Source organism: Mus musculus, chromosome 12, assembly GCF_000001635.26.
Source record: "Mus musculus strain C57BL/6J chromosome 12, GRCm38.p6 C57BL/6J".
In the NCBI taxonomy this organism is placed as follows: Eukaryota; Metazoa; Chordata; class Mammalia; order Rodentia; family Muridae; genus Mus; species Mus musculus.
Window position 1 is genome coordinate 11,185,101 of NC_000078.6, and position 25,168 is coordinate 11,210,268.

General features: G+C 44.8%; 1 protein-coding gene and 1 long non-coding RNA gene across 4 annotated transcripts; both read right to left on the bottom strand.

Moving 5' to 3' along the window:
• Positions 1–892: 892 nt before the first annotated feature.
• 9530020I12Rik (RIKEN cDNA 9530020I12 gene) lies at positions 893–19,402 on the bottom strand. Of its 3 annotated transcripts, NR_131084.1 has the most exons (5): positions 19,204–19,402; positions 18,799–18,938; positions 11,077–11,407; positions 9,296–9,375; positions 893–1,437 (listed from the first exon to the last, which is right to left on the bottom strand). It is a non-coding gene; the product is annotated as an RIKEN cDNA 9530020I12 gene (long non-coding RNA). The 3 variants fall into 3 exon arrangements; NR_131085.1 differs by lacking the exons at positions 9,296–9,375; positions 11,077–11,407; NR_131083.1 differs by lacking the exons at positions 893–1,437; positions 9,296–9,375; positions 11,077–11,407 and adding an exon at positions 17,389–18,377.
• Positions 19,403–23,281: 3,879 nt separating this feature from the next.
• Msgn1 (mesogenin 1) lies at positions 23,282–23,848 on the bottom strand. The gene has a single exon (NM_019544.1). It carries the CDS (start codon positions 23,846–23,848, stop codon positions 23,282–23,284), a length of 567 nt encoding a protein of 188 aa, NP_062417.1.
• Between the last annotated feature and the right edge of the window lie 1,320 nt (positions 23,849–25,168).

Here is a 25,168-nt window from a genome sequence, read left to right on the forward strand (position 1 = left end):
TACATTGCTTTAATCTCATATCATCTCATTTCAGACTTGTATCTGACTCCAGTGTTGCTTAGCCAGTACTATAGAAGGTGAGTGACTTAGTAAGCAAGTGTGTTAACATAGCCGCAACATGGGCTGAGGAATTAGCTCAGTTGCCACCTAGATTGTGTGAGGCTCTGGGTTCAATAGTCAATAAATAAAAACAAACAAATGAATGAAGAAACAAATAAATAGATTCAGTGTCCTACATTTAACACTATAGAAGCAACCCATGGGAAATACAATAATTATCAATCAAATAAAGCATGGTGGCACTGTAGTGCCAGGGAAGTGTTAGTGATCCCCCAAAACACAGACAAGAGCCAGTCTGATGTAACAGCAGGGTCTTTATTCTATTAGAGCTTGCTCCCCCCCCCCACCCCACCCCCCGCAAAACACCACCATCACGCAGGATGGTTTTGGGAGCCCCGATTGTCTACTGGGGCAAGACTTTATAGTAAGCAGCAAGCAGGAAATACATGTACAAGCATTTAATTGGAAAGCTGCTGTGGCCTTTAACATAATTGCCTGGTGCTGGGAGTCAGTCATATCATAAACGTAACTTCTGCTGCCCTCTGTATTAGTGGTCATTAGGCAGAGGGTGGGCTTGTAACCTGGGGGTGCAGGTTTGTTGGGGGAATAACCTGGAGATGCTGGTCTTGTTGAAGATTAGCCTAGAGACTGGAGCTAGACTCTGGTTTTATTGGGGAGCAACTTGGAAACTAATTTACCTGTGTTCAGACTTAGGTCAGGTTCTCTAAAATGGAGTCTGAACTTAAAAGATTTGGCATCTCAAGCGAAGAAAACACATGGTGGGACTCATGGCTCTAGCTGCATATGTAGTAGAGAATGACCTAGTCGGTCATCAATGGGAGGAGAGGTCCTTGGTCCTGTGAAGGTTCTATGCCCCAGTGTGGGGGAATGCCAGGGCCAGGAAGCAGGAGTAGGTGAGTTAGTGAGCATGGGGTAGGAGAAAGGGATACGGGGTTTTCAGAGAGAAAACTAGGAAAGGGGATAACATTTGAAATGGAAATAAAGAAAATATCTAATAAAATAAATAAATAAATAAATAAATAAATATGGCATCTCATCTACTCTTTCTCTTGTGACTAGAAGTCCCAATTGTGGGACTTCCTGAAGCTCCATGAAAATAGTCACAGGGCTATGACTTTGTGGTGTCCCTGGGGCATGGGTAAGGGGCCCATCAGTGGGAGACAGGAGGGAGTCTTGAGGCTGAATTCTCCTCCTGATGGCCAGGGTCTTCTTCAACTGCAAACAGATGAGTGATAGATCCACCCTGCAACTCTGTAGCACAGGGACCCTTTCAGTGAAGCTTTAGTGACCCCTGGCAGTGTCTCTTCACTAAGGCTCAATCTCTAAGATGAAGTTGGTGGAGCTCCAGAGGTGGACCTGTTTTATGAAAAGCACAAAGTTTAAGCCAAACACATTTGCGTATCCAGAAACAGACGGTTGCTAATTGTTACACAATTTCGAGGCTGACACACTTCTGTCAGTAGGTGAACGAAACATAACTTCAAAAGGGATTAATTCCCATCTGGTGTGGGGAGTTCTGTACTCTATGAAGGACTAAGGGGAAAAGAGTCACCCAGTCACCTTAAGTCTCTAAGATCAACTTAGTTAAAGTCTCTTTCAGGATTCTGTTTATCCTTTTTACATATTCTGAACTCTGGGATCTGTAGGCACAATGAAGTTTCCAATCAATCCCCAGAAAATCAGCTAATCTCTAACTTACCTGGGACACAAATATAAGTCCATTGTCTGACCTTATAAGCTTAGAAAACCCATACCTTGGAGTTAGTAGTTTCTTTGTTAGTGTCTCCACAGTCTCCTTAGTTGGGAAAGTCTTAGTCCATCCTACAAATGTATCTATAAATACCAGCAAATATTTGTATCAGATTTCCCTGTTCTTACCTCTGTGAAGTCTGTTTCCTGACAGACTCCCGGCTTACTGCTCTGGTATTGAGTACTGGGGTTCTTCTCATTGTCAACCACATTGCTCAGCTGACAGGCCTTACAGTTTTTAACAATTTCAGCTGTTTTCAAACTGGGATCTCTAATTCTGATGTGGGACTAGCAGACTAAGTATTGCATTCTCCAGTGTCCCGTGTGTGAAGAACAATGGATCATTTTCAGTACACTTATACCCATTTTCTCTCGTACAATTAGTTTATAGTCAGCTATCCTCTGTCATCTCTCACGACACTGAGACATGGGCAGGATTTTGGCCCAGATCACATCTTCTGTCTGGTTAGAGAGTGTAGGGTCTCCTGGGTCTAGGGCAATCAAAGATATGAGGGGCCCAATTTTTAGGGCCACCCACTGGGCTGTCTTGCTGCCCTCTGGGATGGAGTTTAGCCCTTCCTTCTGCCATCAGAAGGCCTCTCTCGAGTCTGAACAGGTGAGAGGGTGCGCCAGAGAACCTGACAGCCTCTGGAACAGGCAGAAGCACAGAGGGGCTGAGGCAGCACCCTGTGTGGGCCGGGGACAGCCGGCCACCTTCCGGACCGGAGGACAGGTGCCCGCCCGGCTGGGGAGGCGACCTAAGCCACAGCAGCAGCGGTCGCCATCTTGGTCCGGGACCCGCCGAACTTAGGAAATTAGTCTGAACAGGTGAGAGGGTGCGCCAGAGAACCTGACAGCTTCTGGAACAGGCGGAAGCACAGAGGCGCTGAGGCAGCACCCTGTGTGGGCCGGGGACAGCCAGCCACCGTCCGGACCGGAGGACAGGTGCCCGCCCGGCTGGGGAGGCGGCCTAAGCCACAGCAGCAGCGGTCGCCATCTTGGTCCGGGACCCGCCGAACTTAGGAAATTAGTCTGAACAGGTGAGAGGGTGCGCCAGAGAACCTGACAGCTTCTGGAACAGGCGGAAGCACAGAGGCGCTGAGGCAGCACCCTGTGTGGGCCGGGGACAGCCAGCCACCGTCCGGACCGGAGGACAGGTGCCCGCCCGGCTGGGGAGGCGACCTAAGCCACAGCAGCAGCGGTCGCCATCTTGGTCCCGGGACTCCAAGGAACTTAGGAATTTAGTCTGCTTAGGTGAGAGTCTGTACCACCTGGGAACTGCCAAAGCAACACAGTGTCTGAGAAAGGTCCTGTTTTGGGCCTTCTTCTTCGGCCAGGAGGAGGTCCAAATACAAGATATCTGCGCACCTTCCCTGTAAGAGAGCTTGCCAGCAGAGAGTGCTCTGAGCACTGAAACTCAGAGGAGAGAATCTGTCTCCCAGGTCTGCTGATAGACGGTAACAGAATCACCAGAAGAACAATCTCTAAACAGAGTCAACTATAACTACTAACTCCAGAGATTACCAGATGGCGAAAGGTAAACGGAGGAATCTTACTAACAGGAACCAAGACCACTCACCATCACCAGAACCCAGCACACCCACTTCGCCCAGTCCAGGGAACCCCAACACACCTGAGAACCTAGACCTAGATTTAAAAGCATATCTCATGATGATGGTAGAGGACATCAAGAAGGACTTTAATAAATCACTTAAAGAAATACAGGAGAACACTGCTAAAGAGTTACAAGTCCTTAAAGAAAAACAGGAAAACACAATCAAACAGGTAGAAGTCCTTACAGAAAAAGAGGAAAAAACATACAAACAGGTGATGGAAATGAACAAAACCATACTAGACCTAAAAAGGGAAGTAGACACAATAAAGAAAACTCAAAGCGAGGCAACACTAGAGATAGAAACCCTAGGAAAGAAATCTGGAACCATAGATTTGAGCATCAGCAACAGAATACAAGAGATGGAAGAGAGAATCTCAGGTGCAGAAGATTCCATAGAGAACATCGGCACAACAATCAAAGAAAATGGAAAATGCAAAAAGATCCTAACTCAAAATATCCAGGAAATCCAGGACACAATAAGAAGACCAAACGTACGGATAATAGGAGTGGATGAGAATGAAGATTTTCAACTCAAAGGTCCAGCAAACATCTTCAACAAAATTATTGAAGAAAACTTCCCAAATCTAAAGAATGAGATGCATATGAACATACAAGAAGCCTACAGAACTCCAAATAGACTGGACCAGAAAAGAAATTCCTCCCGACACATAATAATCAGAACATCAAATGCACTAAATAAAGATAGAATACTAAAAGCAGTAAGGGAAAAAGGTCAAGTAACATATAAAGGCAAGCCTATCAGAATTACACCAGATTATTCACCAGAGACTATGAAAGCCAGAAGAGCCTGGACAGATGTTATACAGACACTAAGAGAACACAAACTGCAGCCCAGGCTACTATACCCAGCCAAACTCTCAATTATCATAGAGGGAGAAACCAAAGTATTCCACGACAAAACCAAATTCACGCATTATCTCTCCACGAATCCAGCCCTTCAAAGGATAATAACAGAAAAAAACCAATACAAGAACGGGAACAACGCCCTAGAAAAAACAAGAAGGTAATCCCTCAACAAACCTAAAAGAAGACAGCCACAAGAACAGAATGCCACCTTTAACAACTAAAATAACAGGAAGCAACAATTACTTTTCCTTAATATCTCTTAACATCAATGGTCTCAACTCGCCAATAAAAAGACATAGACTAACAAACTGGCTACACAAACAAGACCCAACATTTTGCTGCTTACAGGAAACTCATCTCAGAGAAAAAGATAGACACTACCTCAGAATGAAAGGCTGGAAAACAATTTTCCAAGCAAATGGTATGAAGAAACAAGCAGGAGTAGCCATCCTAATATCTGATAAGATTGACTTCCAACCCAAAGTCATCAAAAAAGACAAGGAGGGACACTTCATTCTCATCAAAGGTAAAATCCTCCAAGAGGAACTCTCAATTCTGAATATCTATGCTCCAAATACAAGAGCAGCCACATTCACTAAAGAAACTTTAGTAAAGCTCAAAGCACACATTGCGCCTCACACAATAATAGTGGGAGACTTCAACACACCACTTTCACCAATGGACAGATCATGGAAACAGAAACTAAACAGGGACACACTGAAACTAACAGAAGTGATGAAACAAATGGATCTGACAGATATCTACAGAACATTTTATCCTAAAACAAAAGGATATACCTTCTTCTCAGCACCTCATGGTACCTTCTCCAAAATTGACCACATAATAGGTCACAAATCAGGCCTCAACAGATTCAAAAATATTGAAATTGTCCCATGTATCCTATCAGATCACCATGCACTAAGGCTGATCTTCAATAACAAAATAAATAACAGAAAGCCAACATTCACATGGAAACTGAACAACACTCTTCTCAATGATACCTTGGTCAAGGAAGGAATAAAGAAAGAAATTAAAGACTTTTTAGAGTTTAATGAAAATGAAGCCACAACATACCCAAACCTTTGGGACACAATGAAAGCATTTCTAAGAGGGAAACTCATAGCTATGAGTGCCTTCAAGAAAAAACGGGAGAGAGCACATACTAGCAGCTTGACAACACATCTAAAAGCTCTAGAAAAAAAGGAAGCAAATTCACCCAAGAGGAGTAGACGGCAGGAAATAATCAAACTCAGGGGTGAAATCAACCAAGTGGAAACAAGAAGAACTATTCAAAGAATTAACCAAACGAGGAGTTGGTTCTTTGAGAAAATCAACAAGATAGATAAACCCTTAGCTAGACTCACTAAAGGGCACAGGGACAAAATCCTAATTAACAAAATCAGAAATGAAAAGGGAGACATAACAACAGATCCTGAAGAAATCCAAAACACCATCAGATCCTTCTACAAAAGGCTATACTCAACAAAACTGGAAAACCTGGATGAAATGGACAAATTTCTGGACAGATACCAGGTACCAAAGTTGAATCAGGATCAAGTTGACCTTCTAAACAGTCCCATATCCCCTAAAGAAATAGAAACAGTTATTAATAGTCTCCCAGCCAAAAAAAGCCCAGGACCAGATGGGTTTAGTGCAGAGTTCTATCAGACCTTCAAAGAAGATCTAACTCCAGTTCTGCACAAACTTTTTCACAAGATAGAAGTAGAAGGTATTCTACCCAACTCATTTTATGAAGCCACTATTACTCTGATACCTAAACCACAGAAAGATCCAACAAAGATAGAGAACTTCAGACCAATTTCTCTTATGAACATCGATGCAAAAATCCTTAATAAAATTCTCGCTAACCGAATCCAAGAACACATTAAAGCAATCATCCATCCTGACCAAGTAGGTTTTATTCCAGGGATGCAGGGATGGTTTAATATACGAAAATCCATCAATGTAATCCATTATATAAACAAACTCAAAGACAAAAACCACATGATCATCTCGTTAGATGCAGAAAAAGCATTTGACAAGATCCAACACCCATTCATGATAAAAGTTCTGGAAAGATCAGGAATTCAAGGCCCATACCTAACCATGATAAAAGCAATCTACAGCAAACCAGTAGCCAACATCAAAGTAAATGGAGAGAAGCTGGAAGCAATCCCACTAAAATCAGGGACTAGACAAGGCTGCCCACTTTCTCCCTACCTTTTCAACATAGTACTTGAAGTATTAGCCAGAGCAATTCGACAACAAAAGGAGATCAAGGGGATACAAATTGGAAAAGAGGAAGTCAAAATATCACTTTTTGCAGATGATATGATAGTATATATAAGTGACCCTAAAAATTCCAACAGAGAACTCCTAAACCTGATAAACAGCTTCGGTGAAGTAGCTGGATATAAAATTAACTCAAACAAGTCAATGGCCTTTCTCTACACAAAGAATAAACAGGCTGAGAAAGAAATTAGGGAAACAACACCCTTCTCAATAGCCACAAATAATATAAAATATCTCGGCGTGACTCTAACGAAGGAAGTGAAAGATCTGTATGATAAAAACTTCAAGTCCCTGAAGAAAGAAATTAAAGAAGATCGCAGAAGATGGAAAGATCTCCCATGCTCATGGATTGGCAGGACCAACATTGTAAAAATGGCTATTTTGCCAAAAGCAATCTACAGATTCAATGCAATCCCCATTAAAATTCCAACTCAATTCTTCAACGAATTAGAAGGAGCAATTTGCAAATTCATCTGGAATAACAAAAAACCGAGGATAGCAAAAACTCTTCTCAAGGATAAAAGAACCTCTGGTGGAATCACCATGCCTGACCTAAAGCTTTACTACAGAGCAATTGTGATAAAAACTGCATGGTACTGGTATAGAGACAGACAAGTGGACCAATGGAATAGAATTGAAGACCCAGAAATGAACCCACACACCTATGGTCACTTGATCTTCGACAAGGGAGCCAAAACCATCCAGTGGAAGAAAGACAGCATTTTCAACAATTGGTGCTGGCACAACTGGTTGTTATCATGTAGAAGAATGCGAATCGATCCATACTTATCTCCTTGTACTAAGGTCAAATCTAAGTGGATCAAGGAACTTCACATAAAACCAGAGACACTGAAACTTATAGAGGAGAAAGTGGGGAAAAGCCTTGAAGATATGGGCACAGGGGAAAAATTCCTGAACAGAACAGCAATGGCTTGTGCTATAAGATCGAGAATTGACAAATGGGACCTAATGAAACTCCAAAGTTTCTGCAAGGCAGAAGACACTGTCTATAAGACAAAAAGACCACCAACAGACTGGGAAAGGATCTTTACCTATCCTAAATCAGATAGGGGACTAATATCCAACATATATAAAGAACTCAAGAAGGTGGACCTCAGAAAATCAAATAACCCCCTTAAAAAATGGGGCTCAGAACTGAACAAAGAATTCTCACCTGAGGAATACCGAATGGCAGAGAAGCACCTGAAAAAATGTTCAACATCCTTAATCATCAGGGAAATGCAAATCAAAACAACCCTGAGATTCCACCTCACACCAGTGAGAATGGCTAAGATCAAAAATTCAGGTGACAGCAGATGCTGGCGAGGATGTGGAGAAAGAGGAACACTCCTCCATTGTTGGTGGGATTGCAGGCTTGTACAACCACTCTGGAAATCAGTCTGGCGGTTCCTCAGAAAATTGGACATAGTACTACCGGAGGATCCAGCAATACCTCTCCTGGGCATATATCCAGAAGAAGCCCCAACTGGTAAGAAGGACACATGCTCCACTATGTTCATAGCAGCCTTATTTATAATAGCCAGAAACTGGAAAGAACCCAGATGCCCCTCAACAGAGGAATGGATACAGAAAATGTGGTACATCTACACAATGGAGTACTACTCAGCTATTAAAAAGAATGAATTTATGAAATTCCTAGCCAAATGGATGGACCTGGAGAGCATCATCCTGAGTGAGGTAACACAATCACAAAGGAACTCACACAATATGTACTCACTGATAAGTGGATACTAGCCCAAAACCTAGGATACCCACGATATAAGATACAATTTCCTAAACACATGAAACTCAAGAAAAATGAAGACTGAAGTGTGGACACTATGCCCCTCCTTAGAAGTGGGAACAAAACACCCATGGAAGGAGTTACAGAAACAAAGTATGGAGCTGAGATGAAAGGATGGACCATGTAGAGACTGCCATATCCAGGGATCCACCCCATAATCAGCTTCCAAATGCTGACACCATTGCATACACTAGCAAGATTTTACTGAAAGGACCCAGATGTAGCTGTCTCTTGTGAGACTATGCCGGGGCCTAGCAAACACAGAAGTGGATGCTCACAGTCAGCTAATGGATGGATCACAGGGCTCCCAATGGAGGAGCTAGAGAAAGTACCCAAGGAGCTAAAGGGATCTTCAACCCTATAGGTGGAACAACATTATGAACTAACCAGTACCCCTGAGCTCTTGACTCTAGCTGCATATGTATCAAAAGATGGCCTAGTCGGCCATCACTGGAAAGAGAGGCCCATTGGACACGCAGACTTTGTGTGCCCCGGTACAGGGGAACGCCAGGGCCAAAGGGGGGGAGTGGGTGGGTAGGGGAGTGGGGGTGGGTGGGTAAGGGGGACTTTTGGTATAGCATTGGAAATGTAAATGAGCTAAATACCTAATAAAAAATGGAAAAAAAAAAAAAAAAAAAAAAGAAGGCCTCTCTCCCTATAAATAGCCCCACAGATATGAGCAGTAACAAAGGCACATCAGCCATCTTGTCTCTCTTGTCTCTCCTCAGCTCTGTCGCCTTGGTCAGAGCTGCCAGTTCAGCTTCCTGTGCTGACATTCCTGCCAGGAGTAGCACTGTCCATATGATCTCAGTGTCTGATACCACCACTGTCCCAGCACACCTCTGTCCATTCTGAATGAGGCGGTTGCCATTGGTGAACTATGTTACCTCTGCATCCATCCAAGTAGTCATGAAGAAGCCCATAGATCGAGGTCAGGGTCCAGCAGCAGGGCAGCTAAGAAGTTATCCTGGGGGTATCCAAGAAGAGAGGCTGGTGATGAGTCATTTTGGCATCATCTTTAACCAGGAGGTTATTGCTGCACTGATGTGTAAACAGGATGGAGGTCAGTTTCTACCAACTGGTGACACATTGGCTATTGTCTGATGCTAGGGCCCCGAGTCCACTGGGCCTAGGAAGGTCACCTGTAGTTGGCAGAGTAAGACCTTCTTAGTGGAGGCTCAATAGTTCAAAAATTTTAGGGCCTCTAAGAGGTCCTGGGTTTTTATTTTGTTTCTGTTGCCACTGGGAAGTCATTTATAAACTAATAAAGGGAATTAATCTTCAGATTTTAGCAAGATCAATGTTGAACTTTGTTAATTGTCAACAAAAAAGCTGGCGAGTTTCCCTTGTACTTCTTGGGTTATCCTGGGCTTAGGGAGGGGGCACTTTTGATCTTCAGGGCTCCTCTTGTGGTCTCAAGCATTTAGGATGGAGAGGCGGGGGGCATTGGGAGTATTTCAAGCCTGAGGTCAACCTATGCAAGGCCCTATTTTTTTTCTTTTCTTTTTAAAAGGAGTAGAATTAAGTGGGAGGTGAGCTAGAATGTTTATGAAGGGATACATGTAAATTTATGTTTCCTATCATTTCAAATTGCAAGTGATGAGGGTGCTGTCTAGAGGTCAGCTGCTGTCTTAAGCTATTCTGAGACTCACAAACAAAGCTGTCATTGCTCACAGCAGACTGAGCTCAGAGCAAGGCCAGGGTTGCATCACAGCAGCACCACTCCTGAAAATGAAAGTTCACCCTAGGAACCCCAGCTGCAATTGCTCCTGAAGACAGTGACTGTGGAACTCTCTGCCCCTGAAGAAGTCCTCATTAAAACTGTCTCCAGGATACCTCTGTGCTGACATGTTCCCTCCACTGCCTTACCTGCTACCCCTGTGGGCGCTGTTTCTAATATACTCCCAACTCTTACCTTTTCCTCTCTTAGTAAAAGAATTCACCACCTTACTGCCTCCCTCCAAGGCAGTAACCTGTAGAAGAAGTAACATATGGGTGCTGTCCAGGTGAGGGCGAGGTGGAAAGTATGGGTTTATTTTCAGTTTTTCCATAGAATTTGAAACTTCTCTCTCTCTTTCTTCATGTATAATCCATTGAATACCGTTTTAATTGATTTCATAATCTCTACACTGAAGAAATAACAGCTTCTTTTGCCATTGAGGCTGAGTCTCAGTCTCTCTCTCTCTCTCTCTCTCTCTCTCTCTCTCTCTCTCTCTCTCTCTCTCTCTCTCTCCCCCTCTCTCTCTCTCTCCCTCTCTCTCCTTACAGTGACCCATCTCCAACATCTTGGCATTTCCCTGCACACCCCGCTGGGTAAGACACCATAAGCTATCCACTAACCTCTGCTAAGCATGCTGACCAAACTTTTGGAGGAAAAACTAAAGTAAGATCATTTGTGAGAGCCTCCTACTTGAACGCAAGAAAATTTCATTTACTCCATCAGTCCCCAAGCAAGGAGCCTAATGTTCACACCCTGCCAGGGAGAAGCCAAGCTTTGTTTCTGTTCTGAAGAAATTGACCTGGACTTTATAAAGTATGCGGAGTTTGGAGACTTGTTAAGGAGCTACAACACTGCACTTGTCCCTTAAGCATGCTACTTGTCATTGTCTTGGTTTCTCTATGAGGGCCTTGAAGCCGATCCTTGAACTCTAATACATATTTTTTTCACCCTTTGACAGGCAGGATGCAACCCGCCCTTCCTTCCCACCGACATGTCAACTGAGCCCAGGAACGTCAGGAACTCGAGGATCATGCAGGCGGCGCCCTCCGCATCATTTCACGATCTGCTCTTTGCTTTCCATAGTCCTGGAGAATCAACTCCTGAGAAGGTTCCTTGAGCTTTGCCTCCCATTCAGACCACCCTGGCAGCTCACTCTTTCTCGGGGGCTGGGCTCTGCAGTTCTGGTGCTGCTCGGGAGGGGGCGCACGAGCCGCGCGAGCCAAGCAGTGAACAGAGGCTTCCAGAAGTAGGGTTAAGGCTTCTGCCTCCAGGAGCTTTGCTGCTGAAGAAAACACTTGGTCAGGGCGGCTGGGGAAGGGGACGGTGGGGGGCGGGGGGGGGGGGGCAGCATACAGAGCAAACACCTCACGCTCTCACTAGCAAGGGGTCCTCGGGTTTGTCCAGCCAACCTGGGGCTGAGAAGTCGGGGTCTCGGCTATTCCTTCCCTCTTTTTAAGACACATAGCAAAACAAAGCTCCCCCCTTAATTCCCTGACACCTTTTGTTCCTTTTAAGTAGTCAACTCCAAGGACGCTCTTTGACTTCCACAACATCTTTAACAGGGAGAAAGGCTGACCGAGGGGACCTCACTTGTGACAGAAAAAGGTGAAGGACGGAAGATACACTCCAAGGGCCTCTTTTGTGAGAGTGGAGCCTCTGGAAGTCTCTGGGCATTTTTTTTTTTTTTTTTTGAATCAAGTAAATGGCTATGGCATCTATATTTAAATCTTTGGAAAGGGTCACCAATGGAGATAAGGAAGGTGTGGGCAGACACACACGTCCCTCCCCTGCCACAGAGCTCACAACAGGAAGTACCCCCTACAAGGCACCAGACTGCTGTTCTGCTTGGAGGCCTTCATCTGAGCTAGGGGTACTCTTTCTGGTGAAGAAGCTGTGTAAGCAGTTTTTCTTTTCTTTTCTAAAGTGAAGATATGTGTTTTACTCCGTTCCCCCACCCCCACCCCCACCCCCATCCCCACCCCACAGCGTTTCTCCGTGTGGCCCTGGCTGTTCTGGAATTCCCTCTGTAGACTAGGCTAGCCTCAAACAAAGAGATCTTCCTGGCTCTGCCTCCCTCGTGCTGGGATTAAAGGAGTGCGCCACCACTGCGCAGGGTGTTTGATGATGATGATGTATATATTTTATGCTTTGAAAACTTCATACATTTATGAATGAATACTGTATTTTGATCATATCCCTTTAGCACTACTTTCCTCCAACTCCTCCTAGCTCTCCTGGTCTCCCTCCTTATTTCATCACATAAAACACACACGCACGCACACAGCCACCAACTGGAGAATGGGCCACTTATGACCACATCCCCAAAGGAAAGTGGCTGTTGGGCCCTGGAGTGAACATCGCAGAGCACACAGAACTACTGCATCGTTTGTACTGGCTTCCCAAAAGCACTCAAAACCGAGTGCACCTTCCGGGCTGACCATTCCTCAGGCTTTCTCACCTTGTTCTCTGGTGCTAGCATTGGAGTAAGAAAACCAAAAACCAAAAAAAAACAACAAACAAAACCCAAAACAAAACAAAAAAACCAAACTGCAGGTCAGAAGAACAGACTCTCTGGCCTGGGAAAGACATCACATTCCAGTGGAGCTGGTTCAATAGATACCTAAGCGACCACCCCCGGCTTCCTGGGGTGGTTCACTTTAAGCCATGACAAATAGATAGGCCAGATAATTCATTCTTTAATGAGATAGTGTACTTTTCCTGCCTAGAATCCCTTCCCCTAGTGCAGAAGATAACTGGCTGTAATCAACAAAAAGTCTGTCTACTTTTGTAAATTATTCAGAAAAGCAGAGCTTTTCCGGTTCTTCTATGTCTTTTCTAAGCATACTTTTCACACACACACACACACACACACACACACACACACACACACACACTGTTTGGGCTTCCTTAATCTTTCTCTAAAGCCTCCCTCCCTCCCTGCCTGCCCTGTGGCTGCTTGTTAAAATGGCATGGGTTGTCCCTTCTCTCTTCCACTCTTCTCGTCTGAGTGACAGCTAACATTTCAGCTCACCCACCATGGGTTTTCTTTAAACACTAATAAAATTGTCCTTGTGCTCCCACGTGTATAATAATCTTAAGCTATTTTATTAATGAGACAAAGGAGCTCCATTCCCCCTGGTATCACAAAGAAATGTTCTTTGTGTGGCTGCAACCGCTCCTTAAGACCCAGCTCTCTCATTTTGTCACCCAAAACCATTTCTGTGTTTCTGAGCCCAAAGCTGTCCCTCCAGTGCGAGCTTCTTCTGCCTGACTCACTCTCAGGGAGACACTCTTCAGTTACAGAATAGAATTCCTTGACACTAGGGTATCAATGCCCTGAGTCTGGGGACTCTATTTCTCCTGAGGGTTTCAGGGTATCAGTTTATGAATGTGTGTTCAGTTAATAAACGTGTCATCTTCACTAAGTCTCAAAAATGAGTGTGAGTCCCTGAGCTTGAATCTCAGCCCTGACTTAAGCCCCAGTCCATGCCAGCCACAGGAGGCCTCCTGCTGACTCCAGAATCTGCTCCTTTGTCCTCAGTATCTCACCTGACTGCTCCTCTCCCCAAGCCCCTAACCTCCCACCCCCTACCCCAGCAGGGTGGCACCTACCCATCTAGATTCAAGGACTGTTCATTCAGAAAGCAGGTGACCCATGAAACAAAACTGTCTCCTTCTGTCTTAGTCTGTTCCCGCTGCTGTAAAAATACCAGACTGAGCAATTTTTTTTTTTTTGGGGGGGGGGGGGCGGTTCCGAGACAGGGTTTCTCTGTATAGCCCTGGCTGTCCTGGAACTCACTTTGTAGACCAGGCTGGGCTTGAAATCCGCCTGCCTCTGTCTCCCAAGTGCTGGGATTAAAGGCGTGCACCACCACGCCCGGCTCAGACTGAGCAATTTGTAAATAAATTGTTTCTCATAATTGTAGAGGCCCACCACTCAAGAATCCATCACAGCAGGGCAAGTTGTTGGTGAAGGACCATCTCTGCCTCTAAGATGGCGCTTTGAAAGCTACCTCTTCAGGCTGAGTGTGGTCATCTTCACTGTTTCTTTCAGGGCTTGGGAGGCAGAGGCAGGAGGATCCCCTGTGAGTTCAAGAACAGCCTGGTCTTCATATGGAATTCCAGGACAGCAAGGGCTACAGAGAAGACTGTCTCAAAGAAGAAAAAAAAAAAAAAAACAGCCCCCTCCTCAGGAAAAAAGAAATGAGAAAAAAAGATTACCGCATCCTTCAGAGTGAACAGTGTCTTCATATGGTGGAAGGGACAGGAGAGGAGAAATGGTTGTTGTGACCCTTCTGTGTGGTCCTTAACATATCCATGAGAGTTGTACCTTCATAACTTAATGACCTCTCACAAGCCCCAGCCCTTAACTTATTACAGATGCATTTGGGGAGGCACATACATGCTAACCAGAGCCCAGCCTTGATGCTCATTGGGTTTTCGATGCTTTTTAAAATTTTTGTACAGCTCTGTTTTAGGCCTGTATTGTTACTAGATGTCTCTAACTCCACACTCCATAGCTGGACTTAAACATTTTATTGCTGTTTTGTTCTTGAGACAGGGTTTCTCTGTGTAGCCCTGTCTGTCTTGGAACTCACTTGGATCTAGACTTCTTGAGAAGAGAGCTGCACTTTGCCTCACAGGATGAGATCACATAGGTTAAAAAACAACAACAACAACAACAACACGGGGCTGGAGAGATGGCCCAGTGGTTAAGAGCACTGACTGTTCTTCTGAAGGTCCTGAGTTCAAATCCCAGCAACCACATGGTGGCTTACAACCATCCGTAATGACATCTGATGCCCTCTGGTGTGTCTGAAGACAGCTACAGTGTACTTACATAAAATAATAAATAAATATTTAAAAACAACAACAACAACACATGACACAACTTGCAATTTAAATTTACATCATCTTGGTCATTCTTGCCCTTTTGTCACTCAAGAACCTCGTCTTGAGCTAACTCTACATGCAGCTGATAATCTGTGTTATATGGACAGTTTAAGGAAAGGAAGAAGATCTGACACCATGGCACTGCTGCTCGTAGCAAATGTTAGGATAAACCTTGCATGTGTATGTATGCCACGCCAACCAACAAAGATTCCAGCTTTGGGTTCCTCTCTTGAAGACGTTCAGTGCTGGGCAGATTATGAATGTATCCCAAAAATGTGTAGGTGTAAACTTAGGCCAGGTATTGTGGCACGTGCCTTTGATGCCAGCACTTGGCAGGCAGAGGCAGGTGGATATCTGTGAGTTTGAGGACAGCCAAAGCTACACAGAGACCCTGTTTCATAAATAACAAACAAACGAATGTATAGGTAGAAGCCTAATCTTCATTGCAGTAGTATAAAAGATAAGTATGTTAGAAGAAGACTAAGCCAAAAGGACTCTGCCCTAGTGTGTGGGGTTAGTACCTGGCAGGAGAGACTTCGTACAGCTTTCACTCCTTTTTTATCCTTTCCCTTGTGCAATGTAAAGAGACAAATAGGGCCTTCAGCAGCTTCTTGAATGCTGGTGCCTCGATCTTGGCTTTCTTAGCATCCAGAACTGGAAGAAGTAAACTATCACTTACACATTACCCAGTCTCCAGTGTTTGTCATAGAAACAGCCCAAGCCCCAGGTGCGGCGCAGAAGAGGAAGGATAAGGGTAAAGACTGCAAGAAGTGAGACTACGAAAACAGTTCCTCGTGATTGCACCACGTGGACCACAACGTCAATGCTCACAACGCAGGTGTTGCTGTGTCCTTTGCCAAGCGCTTTGATAGAACATCAATTAATAACTACCTGGGTTAACCAGTGGGTGGGGCTTTGCGCAGGCCAAGGGTTGGCTGCCCCACAGCTCGATGTTGCTCAGGCCTCCCCCGGTCCACTCTTGCTTGCCCGTGCTTTTTCTGTTCTCTACCCCTTCAATCTCACTCATTGCTTCAGCCAAACCAACCCAGGTGATTCCTCCCACGTGATTCCTCCCTTTAAGCACTGGAGATGGACTCCCCAGCTAAGGATGCTTGTGGTTCCATCAGACGCCCAGACACAACCTCATGAGCCTCTTGCTTTGTGTAGCCTTCCCTGTGTCCTGCAAAGAATACTGGCCTTGTAGTGTCTTGTCCTGTCTCTCTCTGGCAGTTGTAAGCACCCCTCTCTGCATGCCCTTTATCAAGCACAATGCTGGGCTCAGTGGCAGGGCTGAGGCTGGCATCTGATTCCTTCTCTCTTTTTCTCTTTCCTGGTCCCCCAGCTCACGCTTGACATCCAACAGTCTGTCACCCAGTGCCTGGATTCTGAGCCCTTCCTCCAAACACAGGCCCTTTGATACCTGCTGATATCCTTGAAACTTCATCATGTTTGCTTTCTCATGTTTGCTCTTTTTGCTAGAAAGTGATCTGGCATATAGCAAAGGTGGAGTCTTTGGAGTATAAATTTTTTCATTATGAAAAAGAATAAATTCAAGAGTTTGGAATTCCCCCACAACTAAGTCCTTACAAATAGTAGCAATTGACTTATTTATGTGTGTCAATTAGATTTAAAATTCAGAGACAGGCGGTGGTGGAGCATGCCTTTAATTTCAGCAAGGAGGCAGAGGCAGGTGGATCTCTGAGTTTGAGGCCAGCCTAGTCTACAGGGCAAGTTCCAGAACAGCCAAGGCCATACAGAGAAACCCTGTCTCAAAAAACCCAATCAATCAATCAATATAAAAATTCGGAAAGGATGCAAAATCCACCTTAAACGAGTACACCATGGAGCACATTCTGAGGTGCTTTGGGGTCAGTTTAGGCTGCACTGAATGTCTCACTCAGACAGGCTGGCGTGAATGCTGCTTACTGAGTTGCTCACCATGGTTTGTGCAGCCTTTCTTATAAAACCCAGAATCACCAGCCCAGGGATGGCACCACCCACAATGGGTCAGGATGCCCTCCATCAATCACTAGTTAAGAAAATGCCCTACAGCCAGATCTTATGGAGACATTTTCTCAATTGTTGTTCCTTCCTTTCACTTAACTCTAAGTTAAGTAGACATAAAACTAGTAGGACACATGCCTGTAACCCCAGTACTGAGGGATGAGAAAACAGGACGCACATGCAATTGGCCACCAGCCTAGTTCCAAATTCAGTGAGAAGGCTTGTCTCAAAGGAATAAGGTGGAGAATGACCTCACAGAAACACAAATGTGTGTATCCATGTGTACACACACACACACACACAAACACAGTCATACACAAAAAATAACAAAGTAAAATATGCATGTACACATACACGAATAGTAACAAGATAAAATATGCTGTAATAAGTTTGGGCACCAACTCCAAGGTTTCACCAAGTGAAGGCATCGCTTGGGAAGGGTGAATGTCACAATCTTTCTATGCTGGGTTGGTTCACTGCTACATAGTTTGGCAGCATATACTTAGGACCGCTGAGTAAGTGGGTCGCGCAGACCTGGGTGGAACTTGATCTGCACCGGCTATGTGACTCTTGGCAAGGTTGCTTGTGTTGTGGGTAACGGCTTCCTAATGCTAGGCATAGAAATGAGAAGAAAGATCCAGTAAAGGATCTTGTGGTCAGTGGACCTGACACTTCAGAGAGCGAATCTACACTGCTCTCTTGGGCTAGAACAGAATAACCCATTCAGTGCTTTCAATACTCCTCCTGTGCAAAGTTCCCGATCCCTCCCCGTGTCAGATCTTGACGAAAAGAAACAGAAATCAGTAAAGTCACTATGAAGACAGTAATTGACAGGAGGGAAGGTCGCCAGACTCCACACCATAGTGTTAGAGGCACAGATCTGTGTTATGGGGCATCTGCTGCAGTGCCCAGGTTCTCCTGTTCCAAGGCAAAGAATTAGACCTGGGACACATGGTTACAAATAAGAATAGAGACTGCTTATTAAGAATGGGAAAACACCCTTGAGAATGGGGCGGGGGGGGGGGGGGCTTGTGAGATGAGGGTAAGTCTCCAAAGCCCTGGACCATAATGTCCTAGGAAGGTCACTTAAATAGCACATCACCTTCCAAAATCTGGAGAGAAAGGACTTCCAGTCTCATTCTCCTGCCACACCAGGTGGCAAATAATTGTCCACAAGCTTCCGTCTTAGCCATCTCATGAAATTTTTGTGCTTTCTTCTTCCTTGGAGTTCAGGGTTTTGTCTGGGACCAAAATATCAAGATCAAGTCCTTCCTGGTAGGGACACAGGTGCTGTTTAGTGTCCACATTTCATTGGCAGGGACAGGCATCTTCTCAGGTTTCCAGCAGAGGTACTGGGGCCGGGAGGGAAGGAGAGGGCAGGCTAGCCAGACTTTGCTTGCTTTCAAGCCATCATGTGCTGAGCCCAAAGGGATCAAGACCCAAGCCTAGCAGAGATCCACATCCCCACCTCCAGGAACTTAAGAGTTCGTATGCAAAGCCCTTGCAGTACGATTGCAGGAGCACAAGCCACATTTGCGCGTGTCTTCTTTTGCTATCTCGGTGGTTGGGGATGTGTGTTTCTTGCAGTACCCAGGATAGACCCCAGCAAACATTCTATCATTAACTTGCATCATCAGCCCTTATTTTTTTTCTTTAAAATATTTTAGGAAAATAGTAATTCTGCCAATGTGTCAGTTTGCAAGCTCCGCCCCCCCCCAATCCCATTCCACCCCACTCTCCATCCCACTCCACCCCCCCCTCCCACACACTCACACCCAGCCTGGCTTCTCTGCTGTTCAGCTCCAGTGGCAGAAGTCCAAACAGAGCAGAAGATCTCAGGATGGAACACTTTACTGGACACAAGTGAAGATTTCATTTTTTGATTAATACTCTAAGCACCAGTGAAGGAAATTCTGCGGAAACAATAAAAGAGAGGAGTGGAAGTTCAAAGAGAAATAATTCAGAGCAGGAGATGAAATTCTTCGCGTGGTGAGAGGGATGAGGGTCCCAAAGGAAGGAAAGCGAAAGGATGTAGCGAGCCTTTGCTGAGGACGCTTTCTGAGCCAAGCCAGAGCCAAGCGGAGCTCACACAGCTGGGAAGGAAGGCAGCAAAGACAACAGAGCTCTGAGATCTGGAGAGCAGAGTCAGGAGCTAAGCGTGAAGTGTTCTGCTGCTACCTAGCCATGGGGCTCTGCATCACTTTAGCCATCCTAAACCTCAGATTCCATGCTATCAGAGTAGGAAACTCGGTATCTGCCTCGAGGCCTGTTACGGGAATCATATGAAGGAGTCAGCACGGAAATACGGCCCATAGCCAGACACGTGGAGAATGTTTCCACAGTCCCGCAGCCCTTTCTTTCTCCAATCACCAAAAATAGCTCAGCCCTGAAGCTTCGCCTGAGCCAAGTGCTTTAAGCCACTCCCTGGAGGGATCGGGACCTGTTCCAGTTCTGCTCCCTACAAGGGATCTAGCTTCTCAGGGAAGGCCTGGGGCAGGATCAAGTGTCCCAGACCTTTACCTCTCCAGAAAGGCATTGTGCTGCAAGTAGGCAGTCTGGGGAGAGCGACACGGAGCTCGAGGCCACAGGTGACCTTCTAGAAAGCCCAACTTCTCCTGGCTTTTCAGAGGCCTCTTCTCTTAGGTCTTAAGCTCAAGTCCAACTAACAGGTTGACAGTGAGGCCTTGCATGCCTCTCTCTCTCTTTCTCTCCCTCTATGGGGGTAAATGTACATGTGCGTGTGTTTACACATGGTATGCATATGTGTTTATGCACGCATGTATGGATATGAGAAGCCAATGTTGGGTGTCTTCCTCAACTGCTTCTATATCTCATTCTTTGTGTTTGTTTGGTTTTTCTTAGTTGTTTTTATTTTATTTTATTTTATTTTATTTTACTTTTTGAGAAAGGGTTTCTCTTGTAGCCCTGGCTGTCCTGGACCTCAGTCTGTAGACCAGGCTGGCCTCCCACTCACAGAGATCAACCAACTTCTGCCTACAACGTGCAGGGATTAAAGGCCTGTACCACAATGCCCAACTCTATATTTTATTTTTAAGATAGAATCTCTCATAAAACCTGAAGCTTACCTGTCCAGCCCGGCTGCTGAGCTGGTAAACTGCAGGATCTTTCTATCTTCACCTCCCTGCACTAGAATGACAGACTTAAACCACCACACTAGTTTTTCCTTTGTTTATGTTTATTGTTTTATGTGGATACTTGGGATCAAAATTTGGATCTTCCAGTCTGCATGGCAAGCACTTCGCCAGCGAGGCCATCCTACCTCCAGGCCCTTGAGGGAACTTTTGAAAGTAAAAACAGGATCTTGTCATTCATTTATACTACCTGGACCCTTGGACAACCAACATTTCCCAATCTATTGAGTTATTCTTAATACTGAACTTGCAAACTCAAAAGCAGGGGGCACTTGGTTCTCACTTATTTAAGTCAACAAGAAAAATAGTATTTGATCTCTAAGTTGGTCCTGAGACCAGCTGGTTCTCTGCAAGCCCCTACTACTCCCCCCCCCCCAATTCTCTAGCTTAAGTCACAGCATGCCTACAAGCCCACACACAAACACATGTGCACATACTACCTCACATGAACATGTGCAGAGGCCACAGTTCCTTAAGAAAAAAGGCTGATATAGACCAATCCTTTCTAGTTTCTTTGCCACAAACCTAAAAATTAATATATAAGAAGCTGACGAAGGTTCATATAAATAGGGTAGCATTTTAATCACCGGGCCCCAGGCACCCTACCAGCCCTTGAAAACAAAGCAGAGAACTTTTCAGTTATAAAAATACTACTGATGCAGATACAATGCTTATGTTTGAAGTTTTTCAAATGGACTGAAAATAAACAAAAACAAAAATTGATAAAAAATAAATAAATAAGTAAATAAAAATACTACTCCACAAGAGAAGTTCTTCCTGAATTCAACTTGTAGAAAAATTAATTTCAGTTGTGTTACAGATCCAATACTTAAAAAAATGCAACAATAAAAAATGTTTTAAAAAGAAATTTAAGCCTTTGGAACTAGGAAAAATTAAGCAAAAGGGAAAAAAAAATCATATAAGCCATAAAATAAAAATAACAAAAAGGTTAATCATATAAAGATGAAAAACTTGAAAGAGCAAGATATGACATAATCAAAATTATAAATATAAAACAGCATAAAAACAAATGTTTAAAAAAACAACAAATTGTAAGGAAATATTTTCCCATGAACGTACTTTCCCAGATTAACAGTAAGAAAATCCATCTGAAAAAGTGCAAAGGCCATAAACTGATCCATTACAGAAGAACCAAACCAGTCATGGTCTCACAAGCCCAAACAAAGATGCTGCATCGCAGCTAACAAGGGGATAAATTAACCTTACCACAATGATGACGTCACTGGAGTTGCCCATTACCGGTTTTGAGGTGGTTTCTAGCCAAAGATTATGTAAGACCACTAGCTTATCATATGATGTTTGTGGAGACATAAATAAACTACAAACTTTTATGAAAGTGAGGAGATAATATTTATTAAAATGTAAAATATGACCACATTCTGACCTAGGAATGCTCTCCCTAAGGACTTCTAAAGCTAATTTAAAAACTACCAGCGGTCAAACCTTTTGTCTGTATTCGTCCAGGCATGGTTTGTGATAAAATAACCCACAACAGCTTAAACACCACTGAGAAGGTGCTTCATTTTAAGAAATTATGCAGAATCTGTGCTGGGGAGGATTGTGGGACTGGGGAAATCACACTTCAATTTTCTCATCTGTAAGGTCAAAATAATAGTGGTACTTTTAAAAATACACATTTATGCAAATTTACATCTCTAGGTAAGAATCAGAGTGTACAGAATTAAAGACAACCCTCAAAGAATACATGTGCACATGTTTATTTGTGTATACTTCTGTCATCAAAGAAAGAAGTAGGAGGAAATTAAACATGAGACTGTGAACACAGTCACTGCTTTTATAATTTATGGAATTAAGAAGATGGAAAAGACCAAAGGCAGGGGGAGGGAGGGTGGACAGGAAACACCAATAAACTAGTGAATCACTTGAGACAAAGTCCAATGGTTAATAATCACAGAAGGTAAAGGAGGTCTCAGGAAGGAACCTACTTACATTGAAGCCCCTTCAGTATGATGCCCTATGTGTTCAGATTAACCAAACTGTGGCTGCTGCAGGTACCCAGCAGGACAGTGTGTGACTGCAAATAGAGACATGTGAGGCACTGGCATGGGGCCATGGGTAAAAGGAGGGTATGAGTTGGAGGGAGTGGGCAGGGCAGCTAGGTTTTTTTGGATAATGTAAATTTCTTTAGAGAGATCAGCGAAAGCCTTGAGTTCTAGTCCAGGCCTTTGCATTTCTCTATAGAGTTCAAATTGACTTTGTTTTAAGCCAATGTCTTTATTTAAGCAATATGTAATAAGATCACATTCACACCAGGCCTGGGACTAAGAGCTCCTGCTCTCTAAAATTGGCCTCTGGCCACCCTGTGGTGCTGCCATCCTTCCCCCTTTCCTCCTTTCTCCTATTCCCCAGGACACAGTAGTCTATGCCCCCATTCTCCCTTACCAAGCAAACTCTGGTCATAAGATCTTCAGTGTCTCAAACCAGCACAGTCTGCCTGCTTTTTATCTCCTATTTTTTTTTTTGTGATACAAGTTCCCTCTGCACTGAAATGTTTTACTCCTAGCAAAAGTAAAGGCTTTCAGGCATTCAAGTTCACACACACACACACACACACACACACACACACACACACACACAGGGGGGGGGGGGCTGGGAAAGCATTAACTCCTTGCTTGACACAATCTGTCTAAATAAGAATCCAAATGTCACATTGGATCCTGTACAAAATAGAAGTTTTGATCCAACAGAAAGAAAATTCCCAACACCAAAATGGTAGGAAAACATAATTGGAGGTATTTAACATTATCAAAAAGAGTGTATTTAAGTCATATTGACGCTCTTAAAAATATTTTTAAAAGACACAGGGCAAAACAATCTGTCTCTTTGCAAAAGCTGAGTCACTGGAGACACGATGAGACAGACTATCGGGCAGTGTCCCGCCTGCCTGGCAGGTGAATGTCCCGGCAGCTCCAACAGGTCAGATGAAGTCCCCCTAGGATCACTAGATGGCCACACAGATAACTGCGCAATTGTCCTGTAAGACAACAGGTTCAGGGTCTTCAGAACTCCTCCTACGCCTATGCATAGGTCTGGTACCTGTGGGATTCTCCAGAGGGCACAACTCACACACTCTGTGGCCTGGGCTCTCTCCCGCTGCTGTTGAGGAGGTCTGTGAGTTCCCCGATGTACTTGATGGTGTACTTGAGTGTCTGGATCTTGGTGAGCGGTTGGCCTCTCTGGCTGTAGACAGGCGGCAGGTAATTCCGGAGCGTGTGGAGGGCATCGGCTAAGGTCCGCATCCTGAGTTTCTCTCTCTCGCTGGCCTTCCGTCTCCGCTGGACAGACATCTTGACTTTGCTGCCTTTCTGGCCTTTGAGGCCACCAGCAGTGTGTAGATAGGGAGGTTGAAAAGCCAACATGCTGTAATCCAGCTCGACTAAGCCGGCAGCCTCGTGACTGCCGTAGCCATCGCTGCCTCCTGTGCTGGCCCCACTGTGCCCGCAGGGCAGTGCGACCTCAGAGTAGGACTCCAGAGAAGGAGCTGGGGAGAGGCTTTGAGTGGGGGACTCCTGGACCAGCTCCAAGGGCCTGGCTCTGCTTTTCCAGTCCCAGGAGGCCAGCAGACCAGCGGTGTCAGAAGAGTCCAGGCCATCCTCCAGGCTGAGGAAGGTCTCACCCAGGTTGTCCATACCCGGGAGGCAGCAGTACAAGGGCTCCTTGGCAAATGTGAAAGAAAGTTCTGCTGCCCTGGCCAGAGACCAGCTTTCTTTTATGATGGTGGGGGATCGGGGACAAAGTGGGAAAGGGGGCCCCTGGTGGAGGGAGTTCAAAGGAAGAACCAAGGACCGAGATGGAAAATGAACTCCTCGGGTGTCACTTTCCCCTCTTTGATAATTAGCATCTTCCAGCTAAAATGTCTTTAAACAGAACAGCCTCCAAGAGAAGAAAAAAGGAATTATCTTGTTGTAACTAAACCAATTAAGGCTGCATAACCAGGCTTAGCATTGTCCTGTGGAACTCATTAATAGGGGAGCCAAAGACAACAAACTGGGCATCTGCAGCAGCAGGGACTCCTGGGGACCTTTGGGCCATGAGGACTCCCTCACCTACACCTCCCGGTATTTTAGACGGTATTTTAGAGTAGAGGGAGTAATGTTGGAGAAGGAGCATGGGGTTGAAATGAAGTGAGTCGCCTGAGCTTTGATTCTCTCCTGTGTCAAATGCAGGCAAAAATGGCTCCTATTTCCCAGGGTGGGCATAGGTTAGCACACAGAAGACACTATATTGGATGCCCGCTTCTTTCTAGCCCTCTGCTGTGGTTAGCTGCCCTAGGTTTTGAAGAATTTCTACCCATTAAAGGACAAATCAGCAACCCAGTAAGGTCAGAGCCCTAAAGTGCAGAAATATCCCCTGCTTTAAATGATCAGAGCTGGAGTCCCAGTAGCAAACAGCACCAGAAGACAGACCACGCCTTAAAGCCAGGAGCTCACAAGTGTACCTGGCTGCCAGTTAGCCTGATGAATGTCTTTTCTTCAATCTAGTCACACCCCGGTTTTTTGAAATGTATAGAGGAAGTGTGAAATTAAGCAAGAGAGTGGTTACCCCCAGCACCGCTCCAAATGCCACCGAATGTGTTAAATTGGATGGCCTTGCTAGTTAGCTTCATTTCCTATATGCTCCCAGAGACCGTGCACTTTGGAAAAGGAGTTCCAGGTTCCCCCATTTGTCCCAGGAACAGAACTTATTCTGCATGCAGCTCATTGTTCACAGGAATATTAGCATAGGAGTCACCTTTAGCTTCATTCATATGGGCTTGTCCTTTAACGTGGTTATTTCAGCCCTTTCGCAATTGTTAGAAAGAAATGTCAAGGACCTAATTAGAGCAGTTGTGGTATTTTCTTAATTAGCAAGGCTCAGGAAATAAACATTTGAAGTATGTAATACGGAGAAAAATGCTCTTTGCTTTAATGTTTGCTGGAGGACCCTGAGCCATGTCCTGTCCTGGGCAA